General features: G+C 42.1%; 1 protein-coding gene across 1 annotated transcript; it reads left to right on the top strand.

Annotated features, from left to right (window-relative positions):
• The first annotated feature begins 803 nt into the window (after window positions 1–803).
• Window positions 804–12,125, top strand: foxn1 (forkhead box N1). Its single transcript, XM_041241157.1, has 9 exons — window positions 804–861; window positions 5,180–5,340; window positions 6,518–6,901; window positions 7,340–7,459; window positions 7,782–7,909; window positions 8,432–8,528; window positions 10,260–10,467; window positions 10,603–11,067; window positions 11,396–12,125. Exons 2-9 carry the CDS (start codon window positions 5,206–5,208, stop codon window positions 11,647–11,649), a joined length of 1,791 nt encoding a protein of 596 aa, XP_041097091.1. The 5' UTR covers window positions 804–861; window positions 5,180–5,205; the 3' UTR covers window positions 11,650–12,125.
• Window positions 12,126–15,153: the final 3,028 nt, after the last annotated feature.

The raw sequence follows: 15,153 nt of genomic DNA, 5'->3' as shown, positions 1-15,153 counted from the left end.
ACAGTTGTTCAATCTAATTTACACATATCCTCAGCGTAAACTTTGAATGTACAGCTGTGGCCAAAAGTTTGGAATGACCCTTTAGAAGGAACTCATTTTGCTTCATGAAGTCGACTGAAACCTGCTGAATGACGTTACATTAACCTATTGAATTACACACCGCTTTGTAGTTTTCCAAATAAATACTTAGAGAAAAACTGGAAAAAAAGAAAAATGTGACATTTCGAAATCTAACATGAAGTACTGTACTGTACTAATGTTATGGTTTCTGGTAGACTTTTGTGGTTTCTTTGATTACACGATGTGAAATAAAAGATCTAAATTATGTTCATATAGTTTTTATTTTTAATTATGTCTCAATCCTAAGATTCTAGGGGATGCAGAACTTTTGGCCACAGCTGCAGATTCTTTTTGCATGCTTAAATGAAAAGAATGGCATGCATGAGTTATGAATGCAAAAACAGGCAGACAGACACTTCCCAGTCTCTGCAGATAAACGCATATAGACAAAATGCTAAGTCTTCAGAGACAGTATTCTGTTTATTGGTTGGGTTGACTGGGTCAGAGAACCAGGTCTATGCACCAATGCATGCTGGTGGACCTGAGAAAGGGTTGCCCCCAACTGTTTTAAAAAAAGTTTTATTTGCAAAAGATCTCCCAGCTGCTGCTGTCTTGAACGATCCTTTTTAAACCTGTCTGAGCAGGTCTCTCCAGCAGTCTCTATTACAGCGAACTGGCAAATGACCAAGTGGAGACTCATTTAACACTCTCATTGTCACTGCTCATTCTGCCTCCGAATAGAGCTCATCTCCGGGTGCAGGACAGCGTGGAGCTAAGAGACTGGGGAACCGCGCTACAGAGGTGAGAATGCAATGCTTTGCTGTTCGCTGTTAAGGGTGCAGGCGGACGACCTGACAGTGGAGTTTGCTTTGCTCTCATTGTGAAGGGATTTGGTGACAGCAGAGAGTGGAAGGTAATCACAGGGCTGGACTCTAAGAATGGAGTGTATTAATGTTCATTATCAAGATGCAAAGTGAAAGCGCTGGAGAGCTGAGAGTGGAGTGCTTTATCTCTTTGTTAAGGTGCAGGGTGGCAGCACTGGAGAGCTGAGAGTGGAGTGCTTTATCTCATTGTTAAGGTGCAGGGTGACAGCACTGGAGAGCTGAGAGTGGAGTGCTTTATCTCTTTGTTAAGGTGCAGAGTGGCAGCACTGGAGAGCTGAGAGTGGAGTGCTTTATCTCATTGTTAAGGTGCAGGGTGACAGCACTGGAGAGCTGAGAGTGGAGTGCTTTATCTCATTGTTAAGCTGCAGGGTGGCAGAGCTGAGAACGGAGTGTTTAGACTGGTGCTCATTGTTGAAGTGAAGGGGCACAGTACTGGAGAAGGCTCATAATGAAACGTGCTACTGGTCATTAGACCATTTAAAATGGATTTGCTTCCTTTCTTTGGTAAATGCTGTTGCATTTCATTTTGTAACGTTCTGGCATCTCCAGCGATGGACACCAGTCAAGCAATCAGTGCAATGTGAGGAGTGTGTTATAGAAACACTAAGCCAGTGTGGATACAGTAATGTAAATACCCAGCTCTCACTTTAGAGAAGTATTGCACGCTTGATCCAAAATGATTAATGGGGAGTTAAACTTGTTTTAACAATTGCTTGCACTGCAACAACACTGTCATGCACAAAACCAGGAGGAAAATACTTAAGTGGACCAGAGTATTTAAATTGGCTTCTCTAGTTGCTTCTCTTGTAACATTTCAAAAAGACAGCTCAAATTGCACACTTTATTGAAAACCTTGAAAAATAGGGCAGGGGATAGCCAAGTTCAACAGCTAGCTCCCAGGATGTGGAGTATCTTCCCCTGCCCTGTGTCCAGAATGACAGCTTCCATCTGAGTGTCTGGAAATACAGCAACAGATTTGCCAATGCGCAGTGCCAGTCAACCATCACCCCCAAAAAGCTTTTCATAATGATACAGTAGCCCCTTGCTAAACCGGACATGTTTGTCAGATCAGATCCGACATAAGGAGGTGACGGGTTTAAATGCATACTACATACAGTAAAATCGCACACACATACATTTACAGTTCACGATGTATTTTAAATGTATATCATTGCGCTCGAATAACACTAATGTGCTTTGGGTAGGCTATGCTAACTTGGTCTATTTAGTAGCCTAGACAATTAACACACAATAGATCGTGGTTCTACACAGATGCTCAGAATGAGCTGGAGGGGTTAGTGGCACATGTGTGCAGAAATGTGTTTTCAAGGCTTGTAAGTACACCTTGAGTTTAAAAATTAGGTACTTGGGCGTTCATCTCAAAAAACTGGCAACGCACTAGAAAATGCAGACTGGGAAATGCCAGCAACAATCGCGACTGTTTAAAACACGCTTTCAAAAGTTATTAACAAATTGATTCAATTGTAAGTGTTGCGACTGCCCGCAGCTTCAGTACATCTCATTGCAATATCAGTGATCGCTTGTTTGCACTGAGTCTCCAGCACCCTGTTTTTGCGAATTTCTGCAGGAACGCCCAGAACTACATATTGATCTAAAGCTAAAGCTCAAATTTGCAAATCATTTGTTAAAATGATGCTAACAGCGTTGCGTTTGTTACACTTCTAACTGGTTTGCAACGATTTGACGCAACAGTTTAGTACATCTAGCCCACAGTCTTTAAATAAACCAGCGTGGTCTCATCTTTAACATTACTTCATTAGACTTGACTGCTAAGCGCTGAGGTAAAGGGAGAGCCATGCTTGATCATGCCCAGCCTAGACTCCACTGCTCTCCCACAGTCCTGGGGCCTGAAACACACCCAGCCACCACTCATAAATCACACTCTCATTTCAGGAAGAAACTGCACCAGGCCCTCATAAATCACAGCTGCACATCCTTGGCAAAAGAGACCTGAGTGCCTTCAGAACTTTGTTAGGCTGTACAGGGAGGGAAATAATCTGTGTGGCAGCAGTGGGGCCAAGGTAAAATCTTAGCAGGATTGCAACTGAATATTGCAGAGAGAGAGATTAAGTGTTTGTCTTTACTTCTGCTACTAAGCACAAGGAGAGCTTTCCTGCTTGTCATGCAGAAGAAAAAGCTTGATACTAAATTGGTGAGGTTCAGCATTTTGCAGTGGAATTCTAATACGTACAGCTGTCTTAACAGTTTCTCTCCCTGCCTGATGTCCCTAAGAAGGCTGTAGAGGGGAGAACAATAAAGGAGACAGATAAAAGCTTGATGTACTGATCACAGTTTGGCTGAATTTGGAAGGAAGAATGACACGGTCCATTAGCAGTGCCAGTCAGCTCCAGCAAAGGCAGGTTAGTCTCTTAGGTATGACAGAATAAACATGCTAGGAAGCAGGCTGGAGTAAGTATATCCATCTGAAAGAGAAAACAGAGCTGGGAGTGAAACATTACACCCTGAGCCTCTCCTAATGAGCTCACTCCTGCTTCAGCACTCTCAGGAGACTCCTTACCTGCCGGTCAGCAATGCTCAGCTGCTCCTGCCCTGCTTCGCAATCTGAAATATGGGTTACAAAGCATCAGCTTCATTATTGTAAGCTATACCCTTATACAGTACAAGTTTCCCACAGTGAAAGCACAGCAAAGGGTAATTAAGCAGGGTGAAAGCATGGTAAAGCATTGTAGAGCGCAGAGAGTATGGTAAAGCATTTGTTAGTTGCAGAACGGTATTTAGCTTGGTCTCTTCAATTCTTTCCCATCAAGACCCCACACAAATCTTTTTTTCGTACGGAATAAATCTGAGTGAATTAATTTACACTCTCTTTCAGCAATCGCTTCCCCTAAAACCGACAATTCAAACAGGCCAGTCCTTTAGCCCTGGATTAAATAGAAATTGATTTACAAGTTTAGAAAAAAAAGAGATATTAGTATATTAGTATAAGATTTAGTATAAAAATCACTAAAGGCTACAGAAATAGTGAAAGGTGTTCATGTGAGCTTTCCTGAAACACTATCGCAGCCCTCCAAGTCAAACAATCCGTCTTGCACCAATTCAGAGGTGATGTAAACGTTTCACCCAACCCGATGCTTGACAGGCTCCACAGCGCTTGACAGGCTGTGCACGCGTTGTCAGTGCTGACCCAGCGACCCCCTCCCCCTCCCTCTGTGAAATCGAGACTGGACGGGACGTTGAGAGCAGTGTCCTCACTGTAGTATAAGGACGAAAGCCAGGAGGGTTTCCAGTCAAGCAGGGCCGACAAAAAGCCCCTCTCAGCTTCCTCAGACAGCAGGAGGTGCCTACAGTATGTGTGTGTCACTTGAGGCTTCATGCTTGTCTGGCAAAGCATTGTGGATGTGTTGTTCTCCGTCGCTCAGAAAATAATACAATATCCAGATTGTGTAATCGGTCAAATAAAAGGTTCTTTTTTTTTTTTTGTTTCGTATGACGTACTTGTAGCGGTTTGCTGGAGATCTTAATGAGCTTGCTGGGTTAGTTTCGGGCTGACTGTGCAGACTGTCCCGATGAGTCTGCGTGGCTGAACAGACAGCCGCCAGCACACTGGGTCCCAGAGAGAAGAGCATCCCATACTAGCATGGGTCACTTGCATTCGGGGAGCCAACTTTCTCAACTACACCACATTTCCAACCTGGTAACACCCGGGGCTAGATTCAGCCGTCAAAATACAGCTGTGGCAAAAGCATTATTTTCTGCTTCTACAGTACAAAGGCATCCAGTCCAATATGCCACACATTCCTACAAGGACTGTATTGAGATGTTTCTGTAGTGGTTGGAGAGCAGTGTACATTATCTTTTCCATTGATAAGCCTGCCCTGTATTTAGCATTTCAATTAATGCTGTGTCCTCCTAGAGTATGACTGCAGTTTGAGTGGATAAGGAGGGCCATTGAGCAGCACTGAATTGACTGACCAAAAAACAAACTACATTTAGCGCTTTTTATACGAGTTTCGCAAAGCACTGTGCAGTACATGACAGAAAAAAAGAACAAACCACAATGCATTTGTATAGTGTGTCAGACCATTTAAGTAACAGATTTAAATAACAGTACACACAATACAAAATCAGGAATTTTAATTAATTTTTACCTTAAAAACCCACTAAGATAAGAAAGCCGTTTTATAAAAGTGCCTTCATACAACCAACGCTTAATATCAACACATGAAGAATAATCGCATGGGATGTTCCTCCAGGTCTAGGCTGTGACAAGCTCCTGGCGATGACCTCAGCGAATCAGAGCAGGACCTTTTCCTCTGCCTCCCTCGGGACCCCTTCTCTGCAGGGACCGCCCAACTCAACGATGCCGACTCACGGGACTCCAGAGTCTCCCCACTTACAGGCAACACAGACACAGGTAAAACGCACAGAGCGGCACCTTGCTGCTTATGAACCTGCAGGAACTGCAGCTGCGGTTTGAATTGCTGGTGCTCTGCTTGGCCCTTGCAAATCACAGTATGGCACAACTGCACAGCCCCCTTTGCTGGTGCAGTCACAAAAGGAGAGGCCATTGTCTAATGCACGTGTTATGTAAACGCTCCCAATGTTTACTGTATCCTTTAATAGCCTCTAATGTGTGTTCTATGTGATCTCCTGTTGTTGTTTTTACGCTATTGCTTGCCATGCTTATCATGTGTTTGATTTCCTACTATCCAAGGTGCAGCTACACAGGAATGTTAATGAACAAGTCAGCAGGTTTAGATGACAGAACAACTAAGGGCATTTTACCAGTGTAATCCACAAAGGGTTTTCTAATGTAATAAATCACATACCGGTTGAAATTAACATTGTGGCGATATTTTTACCTAAATACTGTTGCACAATAACTCTTAAACCTGCTCAAACACATACCTCTTCAAGCCTTTTAAGAAATGTATTAAACCCATTAGTATTAGTCTCATTCCTGATCATAATAGATTCACTGCTGTATTTGTTTGTACTGCTTCCAGTCCCTGGACGTGGTTGATGTCTACAGAGGTTCAGTGATCTGTACAGTTATTGAGCAAGTCTCTTACCTTATGAGCCCATGCTAGAAAGGATCAGCTGCTGTAAATGTTAATACCAGCATCTCTCAAAAAAACAGTTTTGCTAGCAAAGCTGTTTCATAGTTTAAATATTTATATACTGAAAATAACGTTCTCATTTAGCTCACAGGGTGACAAAGTGGCAAGCGGGAATGTGTACAAACTGGACTATCAACAAGATTATGATACAGGGCACAGAAAGCAGTAAACGGACACAACCCGAGTGTATTTTAGTGTGCAGCGGGACGTGACTGTAGGACAGGGCTGCTTTCCTTAGCCTCTCTGTGCACCCACAATAAGCTGACCTACAGATTTTCTCAGCTGAATTTTATTAATGAGAGTTTCTAGATCTGTGACCGCTCAGCAGTTTACTGACGCTACCAAGCCATTTGCCAGTGTGCCATTTGTAATTCCCATCCTCCATCTCCAGGACATCTCTAGGCATTAACCAAACGCAAAAGCCAGGCTCTGCTGTTGCTCACGTGGGATGTTTCTCTTCTCCTCCTGCAGGATGGGTCGGGAGTTGCAGAAGGAGCTCATTCATTCCGAGGTAACGAGAGCGCCCTCTACAGTCCCAAGAGCTGCCATGCAGAGAAGTTCCGGCGGCACAGCAATGATGGGCTCCCGGGACAGACGTTCGTCACCGCGGATCAGAGTCATTTTCACCCGTACTGCTGGCGGTTCAGCACGGAGGAGTACCCTGGAGAAGGGGGGTCTCCTCAGCGGGACCCCTGCTCCCCCCTGCAGTGCCTGTGCTCCTTCAACTGCTTCGGGGGTCTGGAGCACCACGGAAAGCCAGACGCAGTGTCACAGAGCCCCCTGGAGCATGCAACGTCAACTACATGGGCCAACGTGACCCCGTACAGCGTGGGACAATGCCTGCAGAGCAGCAGAGTAAGGGTGGGGATTTATAATTCTAGATACATTTAAGAACAGGGTGGATTTCAAGCCAGTGAGACATTTTGCATTGAAACAAGATTCTCCGACTGTAACTGTGTCAACAAAAGCTCCTAGCACTGATGCCTATATCTATTGCATTATGTGCTTATTATTGACCCCCAAGGTTTCCATTGACAGCATTGCATTGAAGATGACATCTTTCAATTGTGAATATTCTATCACTGCAGCATTACAAAGTAGCCTACTGAGTTTATAAGTGAATGCACTTGGACTTTACCAAGCATTACGGCATCCATTGCATTCAGGCATACTTGCAGGTGAATTGGGTTACATTGCCACTATTTGTGATGGATGTATGGACAGTGTACATACAGTATAGACGAAAAGAGAGGTGCCATTGATATATATTATATATATCAAATCCCTTTTCAGATTGCAGAATCCAAATACCAGACAGAAATACTAGCCGTGCCACAAGAGACAGGCTTGAAATCTCAGCGTTACCAGTCCCAGGTTCAACACTCCTACAGCACCGTCCCTCGACTTCAACAGGTAAACACTCAATTAAATAGCTGATGCTGTTTCACATTGGAACTATCTTTTAAATTATCCGAACCATGTGTCTCTTTATGATCTGAGTTATGGACAAATGAATTCAGAAGTTATAAATGGAGCGCTGTTTTTTGGGTTTACAGAAATTCAATTAAAAAACTACTTTATAGCAGATGTCTTTTTTGTGTATTTTTGTTTTGTATTCTGATAAACACACACTGAATAAATACATGTAAAATGCTTGGGTCACCTTGTACCTGGGATTAGGTGGCCCTGTATAACTCCACTGTGTGTTTCTTCCTCTCTCGTCTGTGTGTCTCAGTTCTCCACAGACAGTATCTATCCTCTGGGTCTCTCTGGCAGCCCTCACTACCCCTACCAGCGGATAGCTCCCCAGGCACCCAGGGACACCCAGCAATCACTCTACCCTAAACCCATCTACTCCTACAGGTACCCTGCCAGCAGCACACACTGCATCACAAACAGGGCTCCACTGCAGAACAGCTCACACTGTCTAGTATGGTACAGAAGAATACTCGCGGCTTGTGATGACTTTGGGGTGGAAAGCATGGCAAAGCCATATACCTTTTCAGCTTCCCCTCCAGTTGCGCGGGCCAAGCATGCATGTGAAAATGGGTTGGTTCGTATGAATTAGGCCTACATTGACAAGATAGATGAAAACATGTACTAGAGAAGCCAGCTGGATTCCTGGTTCTTTTTTTGCCTGGGGGCGGGACTGACAGAGCCGAGATCACCTGGATAAATCAATGCTATCTTTTAATCGCAGCACTGCGTAATTCATAATCATAAAACATGTTGGAGCCTCCTTCCTTCGTCCGCACGTCAGCATTACTCCACGTGAATAAATGCTATAGTGTTACAGTTCTGCAAACGAGACTTTATCCCAGAGACTGGAGGGAAACGAATATTAAATCAATATAATATCTGCGCTGGGTTTCCAATTCTCTGCAGCATTCTGATCTTCATGGCTCTGAGGAACAGCAAGACGGGGAGCCTGCCTGTCAGCGAGATATACAACTTCATGACCGAACATTTCCCTTATTTCAAGGTAATAAAAACACTTTTGAAAACTCCTTATGCAACACAGAACCTGCCCAGCAAACCCTTTAATGTGGCATACCACAGAGAAATTTAAGCAAGGCATTGCCAAGCTGTTCAAGTTCAATCTGAACCCGTGCCATATGTTGCCGTCGGAAACCATGCTGGAACCTCGCGGGACTCCTAGGTCCCAGGCTGAGGTCGGGTAGAAGTATATGCAAAAAAATATTTTTGTCAATAGCGTTCCTTCTTCAGCTCGACAAAAAAGAATTTTAAAGCAGGTCTCTTCTAGCAGCCCTACTGTGTGTGGGTGTGGTAAACGTCACGACAGCTAACAGCTTGCTCATTACCTGCATTCAGCGTGATTGCGACTGTACCCTCTGGTCTTCTGCCAGGCCAGTCTATTGGTACAGCAGGCCTATCGTTTCAGTAGGCCACGTACCTGCGTGCTTTATCAATTTATTTTGTATTTTTTAAAAGAACGAAATAACAAAATGCTATATTTTCAGAGCGTTTACTCCAGCCTTTATTTAAGTCCTATTTTTTTTGTAGATTATGAAAATGTTGATTTTATAGAACCAAACCGCTTAAGCACTATTATTCATGACCTGTTTACACATTTTAAAGCTCTTTCCATTGAATTTTTCTCCTAAAAAAATCTGAGTTAATTAATGGCTGATGTTAATGCTTTAAGACTATTTGACAGTTAATTATCAGCATTATTAAAGAGAAATGCAGTTGGGATTTCTTGAAAAGTAATCTGTTTTTATTTAATGTCTACGATCATAGCAAAACCAAACCTCCAAGCTATGTGTTTTTAATCTCTACTGAAACAGAAGCTTGCTACAGCAAGGGTTTCGTATTTATCTCACTCAACCCAGCTCAGAGCCAAGTATTTTTGATTGAAAGTTATTTATATGATCGCTCAATTTGCATATCATTATTGATGCCATGGGTTGGCAAAGGGCTTCCTAGTCTATCTTCTCATGTTAAAGATCACTGTAGTTTAACTACTGCAGAGCACATGTGTGTTCAGAGCTATTTCAGCTGTATTTATATAATCAGGCAGATTAACTGGAGATGGAAGACAGCATTTAGCTTCAAGTAATATGCGTTCATTTCTTTTATCTAACTGCATCACTCAATTTATTGCACCTTTTTAAAAATCTATATAAATGTCAGCATTCATTAAATAAAATACACTTAAATATATATAGAAAATAATGTGGCTTCTGTCCAAAATACCCTCGCAGAGGAGAAAAGAATTTATACCTGGAGGTAAGGCGTTGCTCTCAGAAAGAAATCTAATAAAGATGGGGGGGGGGGGGTTTAAAATTTAATGAGAATGAACCTTGTATGCCTTACACTCAATTTGGTCCGTGAAATGTCGTATGTGTCTCTCCTGCAGTTGCAATAATAATAATAATAATAATAATAATAATATAATAATAATTGTAAAAAATTTAGCACTAAAACACATGCCATTGTCCATTAATAGAGCTGTTTTTTTATTTTTTTTTAAACTAATAGTTGTTTGCTATTTTGAAATAAAAACCATACAGTAACTGATTTCATAAAGAAATACATCAAAAATAGTTTTGAAACCAGTCAATTATTGAGGGACACTTATACAGTAAGATAGACAATTTACTGTCAACATGGTTTAACAGTAATTAGAGAACTGTTGGTAAAACACACGAGGAAGCACTGTACCTCACGTCAGCACCCCTCCCCTCCGCAGACAGCGCCTGATGGTTGGAAGAACTCGGTCCGTCATAACCTGTCTCTGAACAAGTGCTTCGAGAAGGTGGAGAACAAGAGTGGCAGCTCCTCGCGCAAGGGCTGTCTGTGGGCCCTGAACCCCGCCAAGGTGGAGAAGATGCAGGAGGAGCTGCACAAGTGGAGACGCAAAGACCCAGTCACTGTGCGCAAGAGCATGGCCAGGCCAGGTAAGAGGGGAAAGACAGAGTATGGGAAGGATACACAAATATATTGTGTGATCACCAGCTATATATATATATAGTGGAATTAATGTCACTTGCTGGGTAACGTCAATGCTTAAAGTATTTCTCTTACTTTTGCAGAGGAACTAGACCGCCTGCTCGGGGACAAACCTGTAAAGTACAAGGTCTCCTCCATGCTGTCTCCCCTCCCAGCCTCTCACCCCAGCACCCTGCTTATTCAGGGACACCCCAGCTACGCAATGGCCCCCTCTTTCACCTCGGCACAGTGCGCCATGTCCAGCCAGGTGCATAGGCACCCGTTACAGGTCCCAACGGGGGCCCTCAGCCACCAGCCTCTGTTCCTTCCTCCCGCACCCCAAGGCTTCCCCCACTTCTCTCCCAGCAAACGCCAGCAGCCCCCCTCGGGGATCCCTCCCAACGAGCCCCCCCAGGCAGGCACCCTGAGCTCCCACCCTCCCATCCACAGAGCTGGCCTGCAGGCAGAGCACTGCACATCCCGGAGCATGCAGGATCTACTGATGGAGGGGGACCTCAGCAATGACATCGACACTCTGAACCCCAGCCTCACCGACTTTGAGCTGCAGGGTAAGCACTGCCAGGAGGTCAGAGGCAGCTTATGAGGTCTTGCATGATGTGCTTTTAATGAGACGCACCACACAGCCTCTGTCTGATTAGTACAAGCTGAGAAAAACTTAAAATAAATTTAAGATGTGCTCTTGTCAACGCTACTGGGCAGTGCATTCTGTCTTCCGTTCGCTATGACAAGAGTACATTTTAAATATCGCTGAAATGATGAATAATGAAGAAGGTGTATGTTAAGAACACAGTCCAGTATATTTCAACATTTTAAATGCACCTCACTAGAGGTCTAGCCTCTTCTACATTGAGCTGACACTCTGTGTCATCCTTACAGGACACCTGTGGGAAGATTTAGAAGATGACAGTCTGGCTCTGGATCCCCTGATCCTCATAGCAACCTCTCCCTCTTCTGGCCCTTCTCACTGGGGTGGCTGCCTGATGGAGGGCGGGTCAGGTGAACAGATGCCAAGGTTCGAGGACCACAGCAGCCTGAGCGACCTGCACATCATAGGCACCTACTCGACCACCTTCACAGACTTAGACAGCTACCTGCCCACCCCAGGCAATGCACCTATTCCCCTCATGTGAAAGAGGCGATGAAGTTAACCTGTCCTACTGCTGTACTTCTCTGTGTTCCTCAGGGAGGAGACAAAAGGCACCCTTTGCCTATAATTATCACATTATAATATTTATTTAGGTATCTACCTGGAGCACAGTTTCTGTGTTCTCTGGTATGCACAGCACACAGATCGCTGTTTTACCTGATGCAAGATGCGCACTCAGTTTACTGGACTGACAAGCCTGCAGTAATTCTGTTACAGATAATATGCAAAGATGTTGTGTCCACTGAGGTAATGTCTTTTGGATGAGACGTTAAACCAAGACGTTAACGTTGGCTATAAGGAATCTATAATGCCATGGAAACTGATCCGTCCTCAGACTACCACAACAGAGTTTTGTCATTGCCTTTCGAAGAACAGTGAACGCACGCGATTGATCCACTGGTATATTTAAATAAAAATGATTTAAAGTATTTTTTAAATGAAATTTCAGCCCACTTAAAAGAAAAGAAAAGAAAAAAAAGATAAAAAAAGAACATTTACTTAAACATTTTTGTTTTGTTTTTTTCTAAACGTTTAAACAAAGACCTACTGCTGTATTAGTTCGGTTATTATTATTATTATTATTATTATTATTATTATTATTATTTGTGTGTTATCCTTTATATTACTTTGATATACTGTACCAGCATTGTACTACTGTACTGTAATAATTATGTACGTGGAAATGAATGTTTTGTTTGAAATAAATACAAAAATCAACAGTGTACTTTTACTAACTACTATCAGTTTTTTTCAAAATGTTAATTATTTATGTAGTTCTGAAAATGCAGGGCAGGTGGCAGTATTAGACTTCTAGTTACCGGCAGGGTTTTTAAATCCATCTGCTTATCTTATTTTCACTGAAATAAAAAAAATATGTAGCCTTTAAATGAGTAAACTTCCCCGCCAAAGAAAGCACGCGAGGGGTACGTTTTTAAATTTCGAAGTGACGGTTTTTCGACACCGTTTGGATAGAGATCGAGAAAAGCAGGTACCGTCTGAAAACAATTTACAGACACAGTGGCACCTTCTGCGAATATAAACTGTATTCATATTTATGATTTACTGTTTTTAATTTAAACCTAAAAAAAAAAAAAAAATACGCACCAAATCCTCGTGGTGACTTCATAAAAGTTTGTGTTTTGTTTTTAAAGCTGAAAGCAAATATTCCGAATATTCAATTTAGCAAAGCGTTTATAGTTTAAGCTTAACACTTAAAAATGTATTTGAACCATTAGGTCTATAAATACAGTAACAATTAAAAAAAAAAAAATACCTCAGTGCTGGTTTATAGTAATGAGAATAAAGAAAGTTAAACCGTTATTTTTCAAATACTGTTAAACAGTATACTATTTATAATAATTCATGTTTATGTATTTGTCCATTGGTTTTATCTCAAAATAATTAGTGACCAATATATATATTCTAGATTCAAAACATCTTCACAGAGTAGACTTGTGATTTAAATGAATTAGTGTCCATTATTTTCCATCTCTGCTGTCACAGCTGTACAGTACCTGCGATTCTTTCAGCCTGCCTCACTTGAAGATGGGAAGTCGCTTGTCTTACCCTCTGGTTAATGAGCCCGATATCTATGAGGACTCTGATTACGATGAAGGTAATGCTAAAATGCTTTAGTTCTGAGGCGTGTGCTTTAAACTGCTGGCTCTTTGTTCTGGCTAACGTTACCTCATACCCGTTATAACTGCTGCAGACTCTATAGAAGCGGATATGGCAAAACAGATTCATGAGATCAACCTGCAGTTCTGTGATGACCTGATTCAGCTTAGGGTTCGCTCCGCGGGGGAACAAGCCAAGTTTGAAGGTGGGAACCACTAACCAGCCATACACATTGTAATTTACTGTTGATGTATTTATGTTTAACTGCTGGGGAAAAAAATCTAATCTATAGGCCTGTGCATATATCATTTTAGTTGATTGGTGATTGTAGTTTTTTTATTTTGACAGATTACCAGTCTAACTGGAAAACAAAGGTGACTGAATTTCAAAAGATGTACCCAGAGTGGTCAGAACAGGACATAACGCACCTGAAACAGCAGTTTGAACTGTTTGACAGGGATAAAGACTGCCTAATCGAGTTCAAGGAATTGTGAGTAGGCAATATAGTCTCTATGTTGGCTAATCTAGGAATCTCAACATGCAGCACGCTTGCCCAAGGGTCAGTTTAAAGCTATAGTTTTTAAAAAAAATTAAAATTGTGGGCAGTTAATCAGAAGGCAAATGTGTTTTTACTTAACATTGTGCCCATAAGAAAAAATATATGTTGTATTGAAGATCTATCAATAACTGGATGCACAGAATTTCAGATATGTTTTTATCTCTTTGTGCAGCGACGCAACAATGAATGAACTCAACGATCAATCATCGTATGAAGAGCGCTTCAGTTATTTTGATGCGGTGGATGAGAGCGGGTCTGGTTATATCAACTTCGAGGAGTTTCTCAAGGTCACTGCCTGCACCCTACCATTGTGACACAACATGTTGATCTAGAAACATTGTGCACAGTGCAAATGCGTGCATGCAAATTTGAAAACTGCACACAAAAACATCCAAAACAAGGGCAAACACAAATCTTTCACGACTATCTGAACTGTGCTTAAATGCAAGCTGGCTGTGCCAACTACACAAGGTTTCCCGTATAGAAGTGTGCCATAGTAAAAGAATAGCAAGCTATGGTAAAGCATATTAATAAGCATGGCAAGCTACGTCAGCACATAGTATTCTGCATGTTTCAGCAGTGCCCTTATAAAAAATACACTGTGTTATACCACGGTAGGTAGGGTCTAAGCACAGTGACTTAACTGATCTGTTTGCATCAGTTCCTCAAAAAACAACTGTTTGTATCTCCATGAAATATTGAGTAACATTTTCCGACAATGTAGATGATGACAAACCAAAAAAATAACTACAATACAAAATCCAAATACAACCAGCTGAGTGTAACTGACACATCCATATTTTTCATTGAGGAAAATTCTCCATGTGTAAACCACATCTCTTCATTTGTCACTCAGATGATGAACACCCTAAAACAAAAACGGGGCAGTGAAGACAAATCCCTCCCCTTGGCAGATCGCTTCAAATCTGACACGAGCACCAGTGAGATGACTGGCATTGTTCGTCAGATGGACTCCTTTCAGCAGATGTGCTACGGTGTCTTCTGAACTCTACTGCTCCTCAATTCAGATGCCTAGGTCTGCAACTTAAATGCTTATTAAAAAATAAAAGGACTTAGTGCATTGTAAATGGAAGAACTGGGGACGCCACCTACAGTAGTGCAGGCACTTGTGATTGTTAGAAATGTAATATTTACAATAGAAATAAAGTGACAACCATATCAAGGGTTTCAACATCTTCACAGCCTTGAAACAGCCTTCATCTGGAAACACAGTACAGTATATTGTGCTCTCTTATACAAAACAAATAGAAGCAGGATTAAGAAATCACTCCAGTTACACACGACAGGTTA

Source organism: Polyodon spathula, unplaced genomic scaffold (genome assembly GCF_017654505.1).
Source record: "Polyodon spathula isolate WHYD16114869_AA unplaced genomic scaffold, ASM1765450v1 scaffolds_764, whole genome shotgun sequence".
NCBI classification, from domain to species: Eukaryota; Metazoa; Chordata; class Actinopteri; order Acipenseriformes; family Polyodontidae; genus Polyodon; species Polyodon spathula.
The sequence above is the reverse complement of the archived record's forward strand: the minus strand, read 5'-3'. Positions and strand labels throughout refer to the sequence as shown.

Bases quoted from the DNA above. Each gene is read 5' to 3' on its own strand.
- foxn1 (XM_041241157.1), top strand. From the start codon at position 5,206: ATGACCTCAGCGAATCAGAGCAGGACCTTTTCCTCTGCCTCCCTCGGG. The intron at 6,902-7,339 runs GTAAGGGTGGGG...ATCCCTTTTCAG, and splicing joins AATGCCTGCAGAGCAGCAGA to ATTGCAGAATCCAAATACCA. The intron at 7,460-7,781 runs GTAAACACTCAA...TGTGTGTCTCAG, and splicing joins CCGTCCCTCGACTTCAACAG to TTCTCCACAGACAGTATCTA.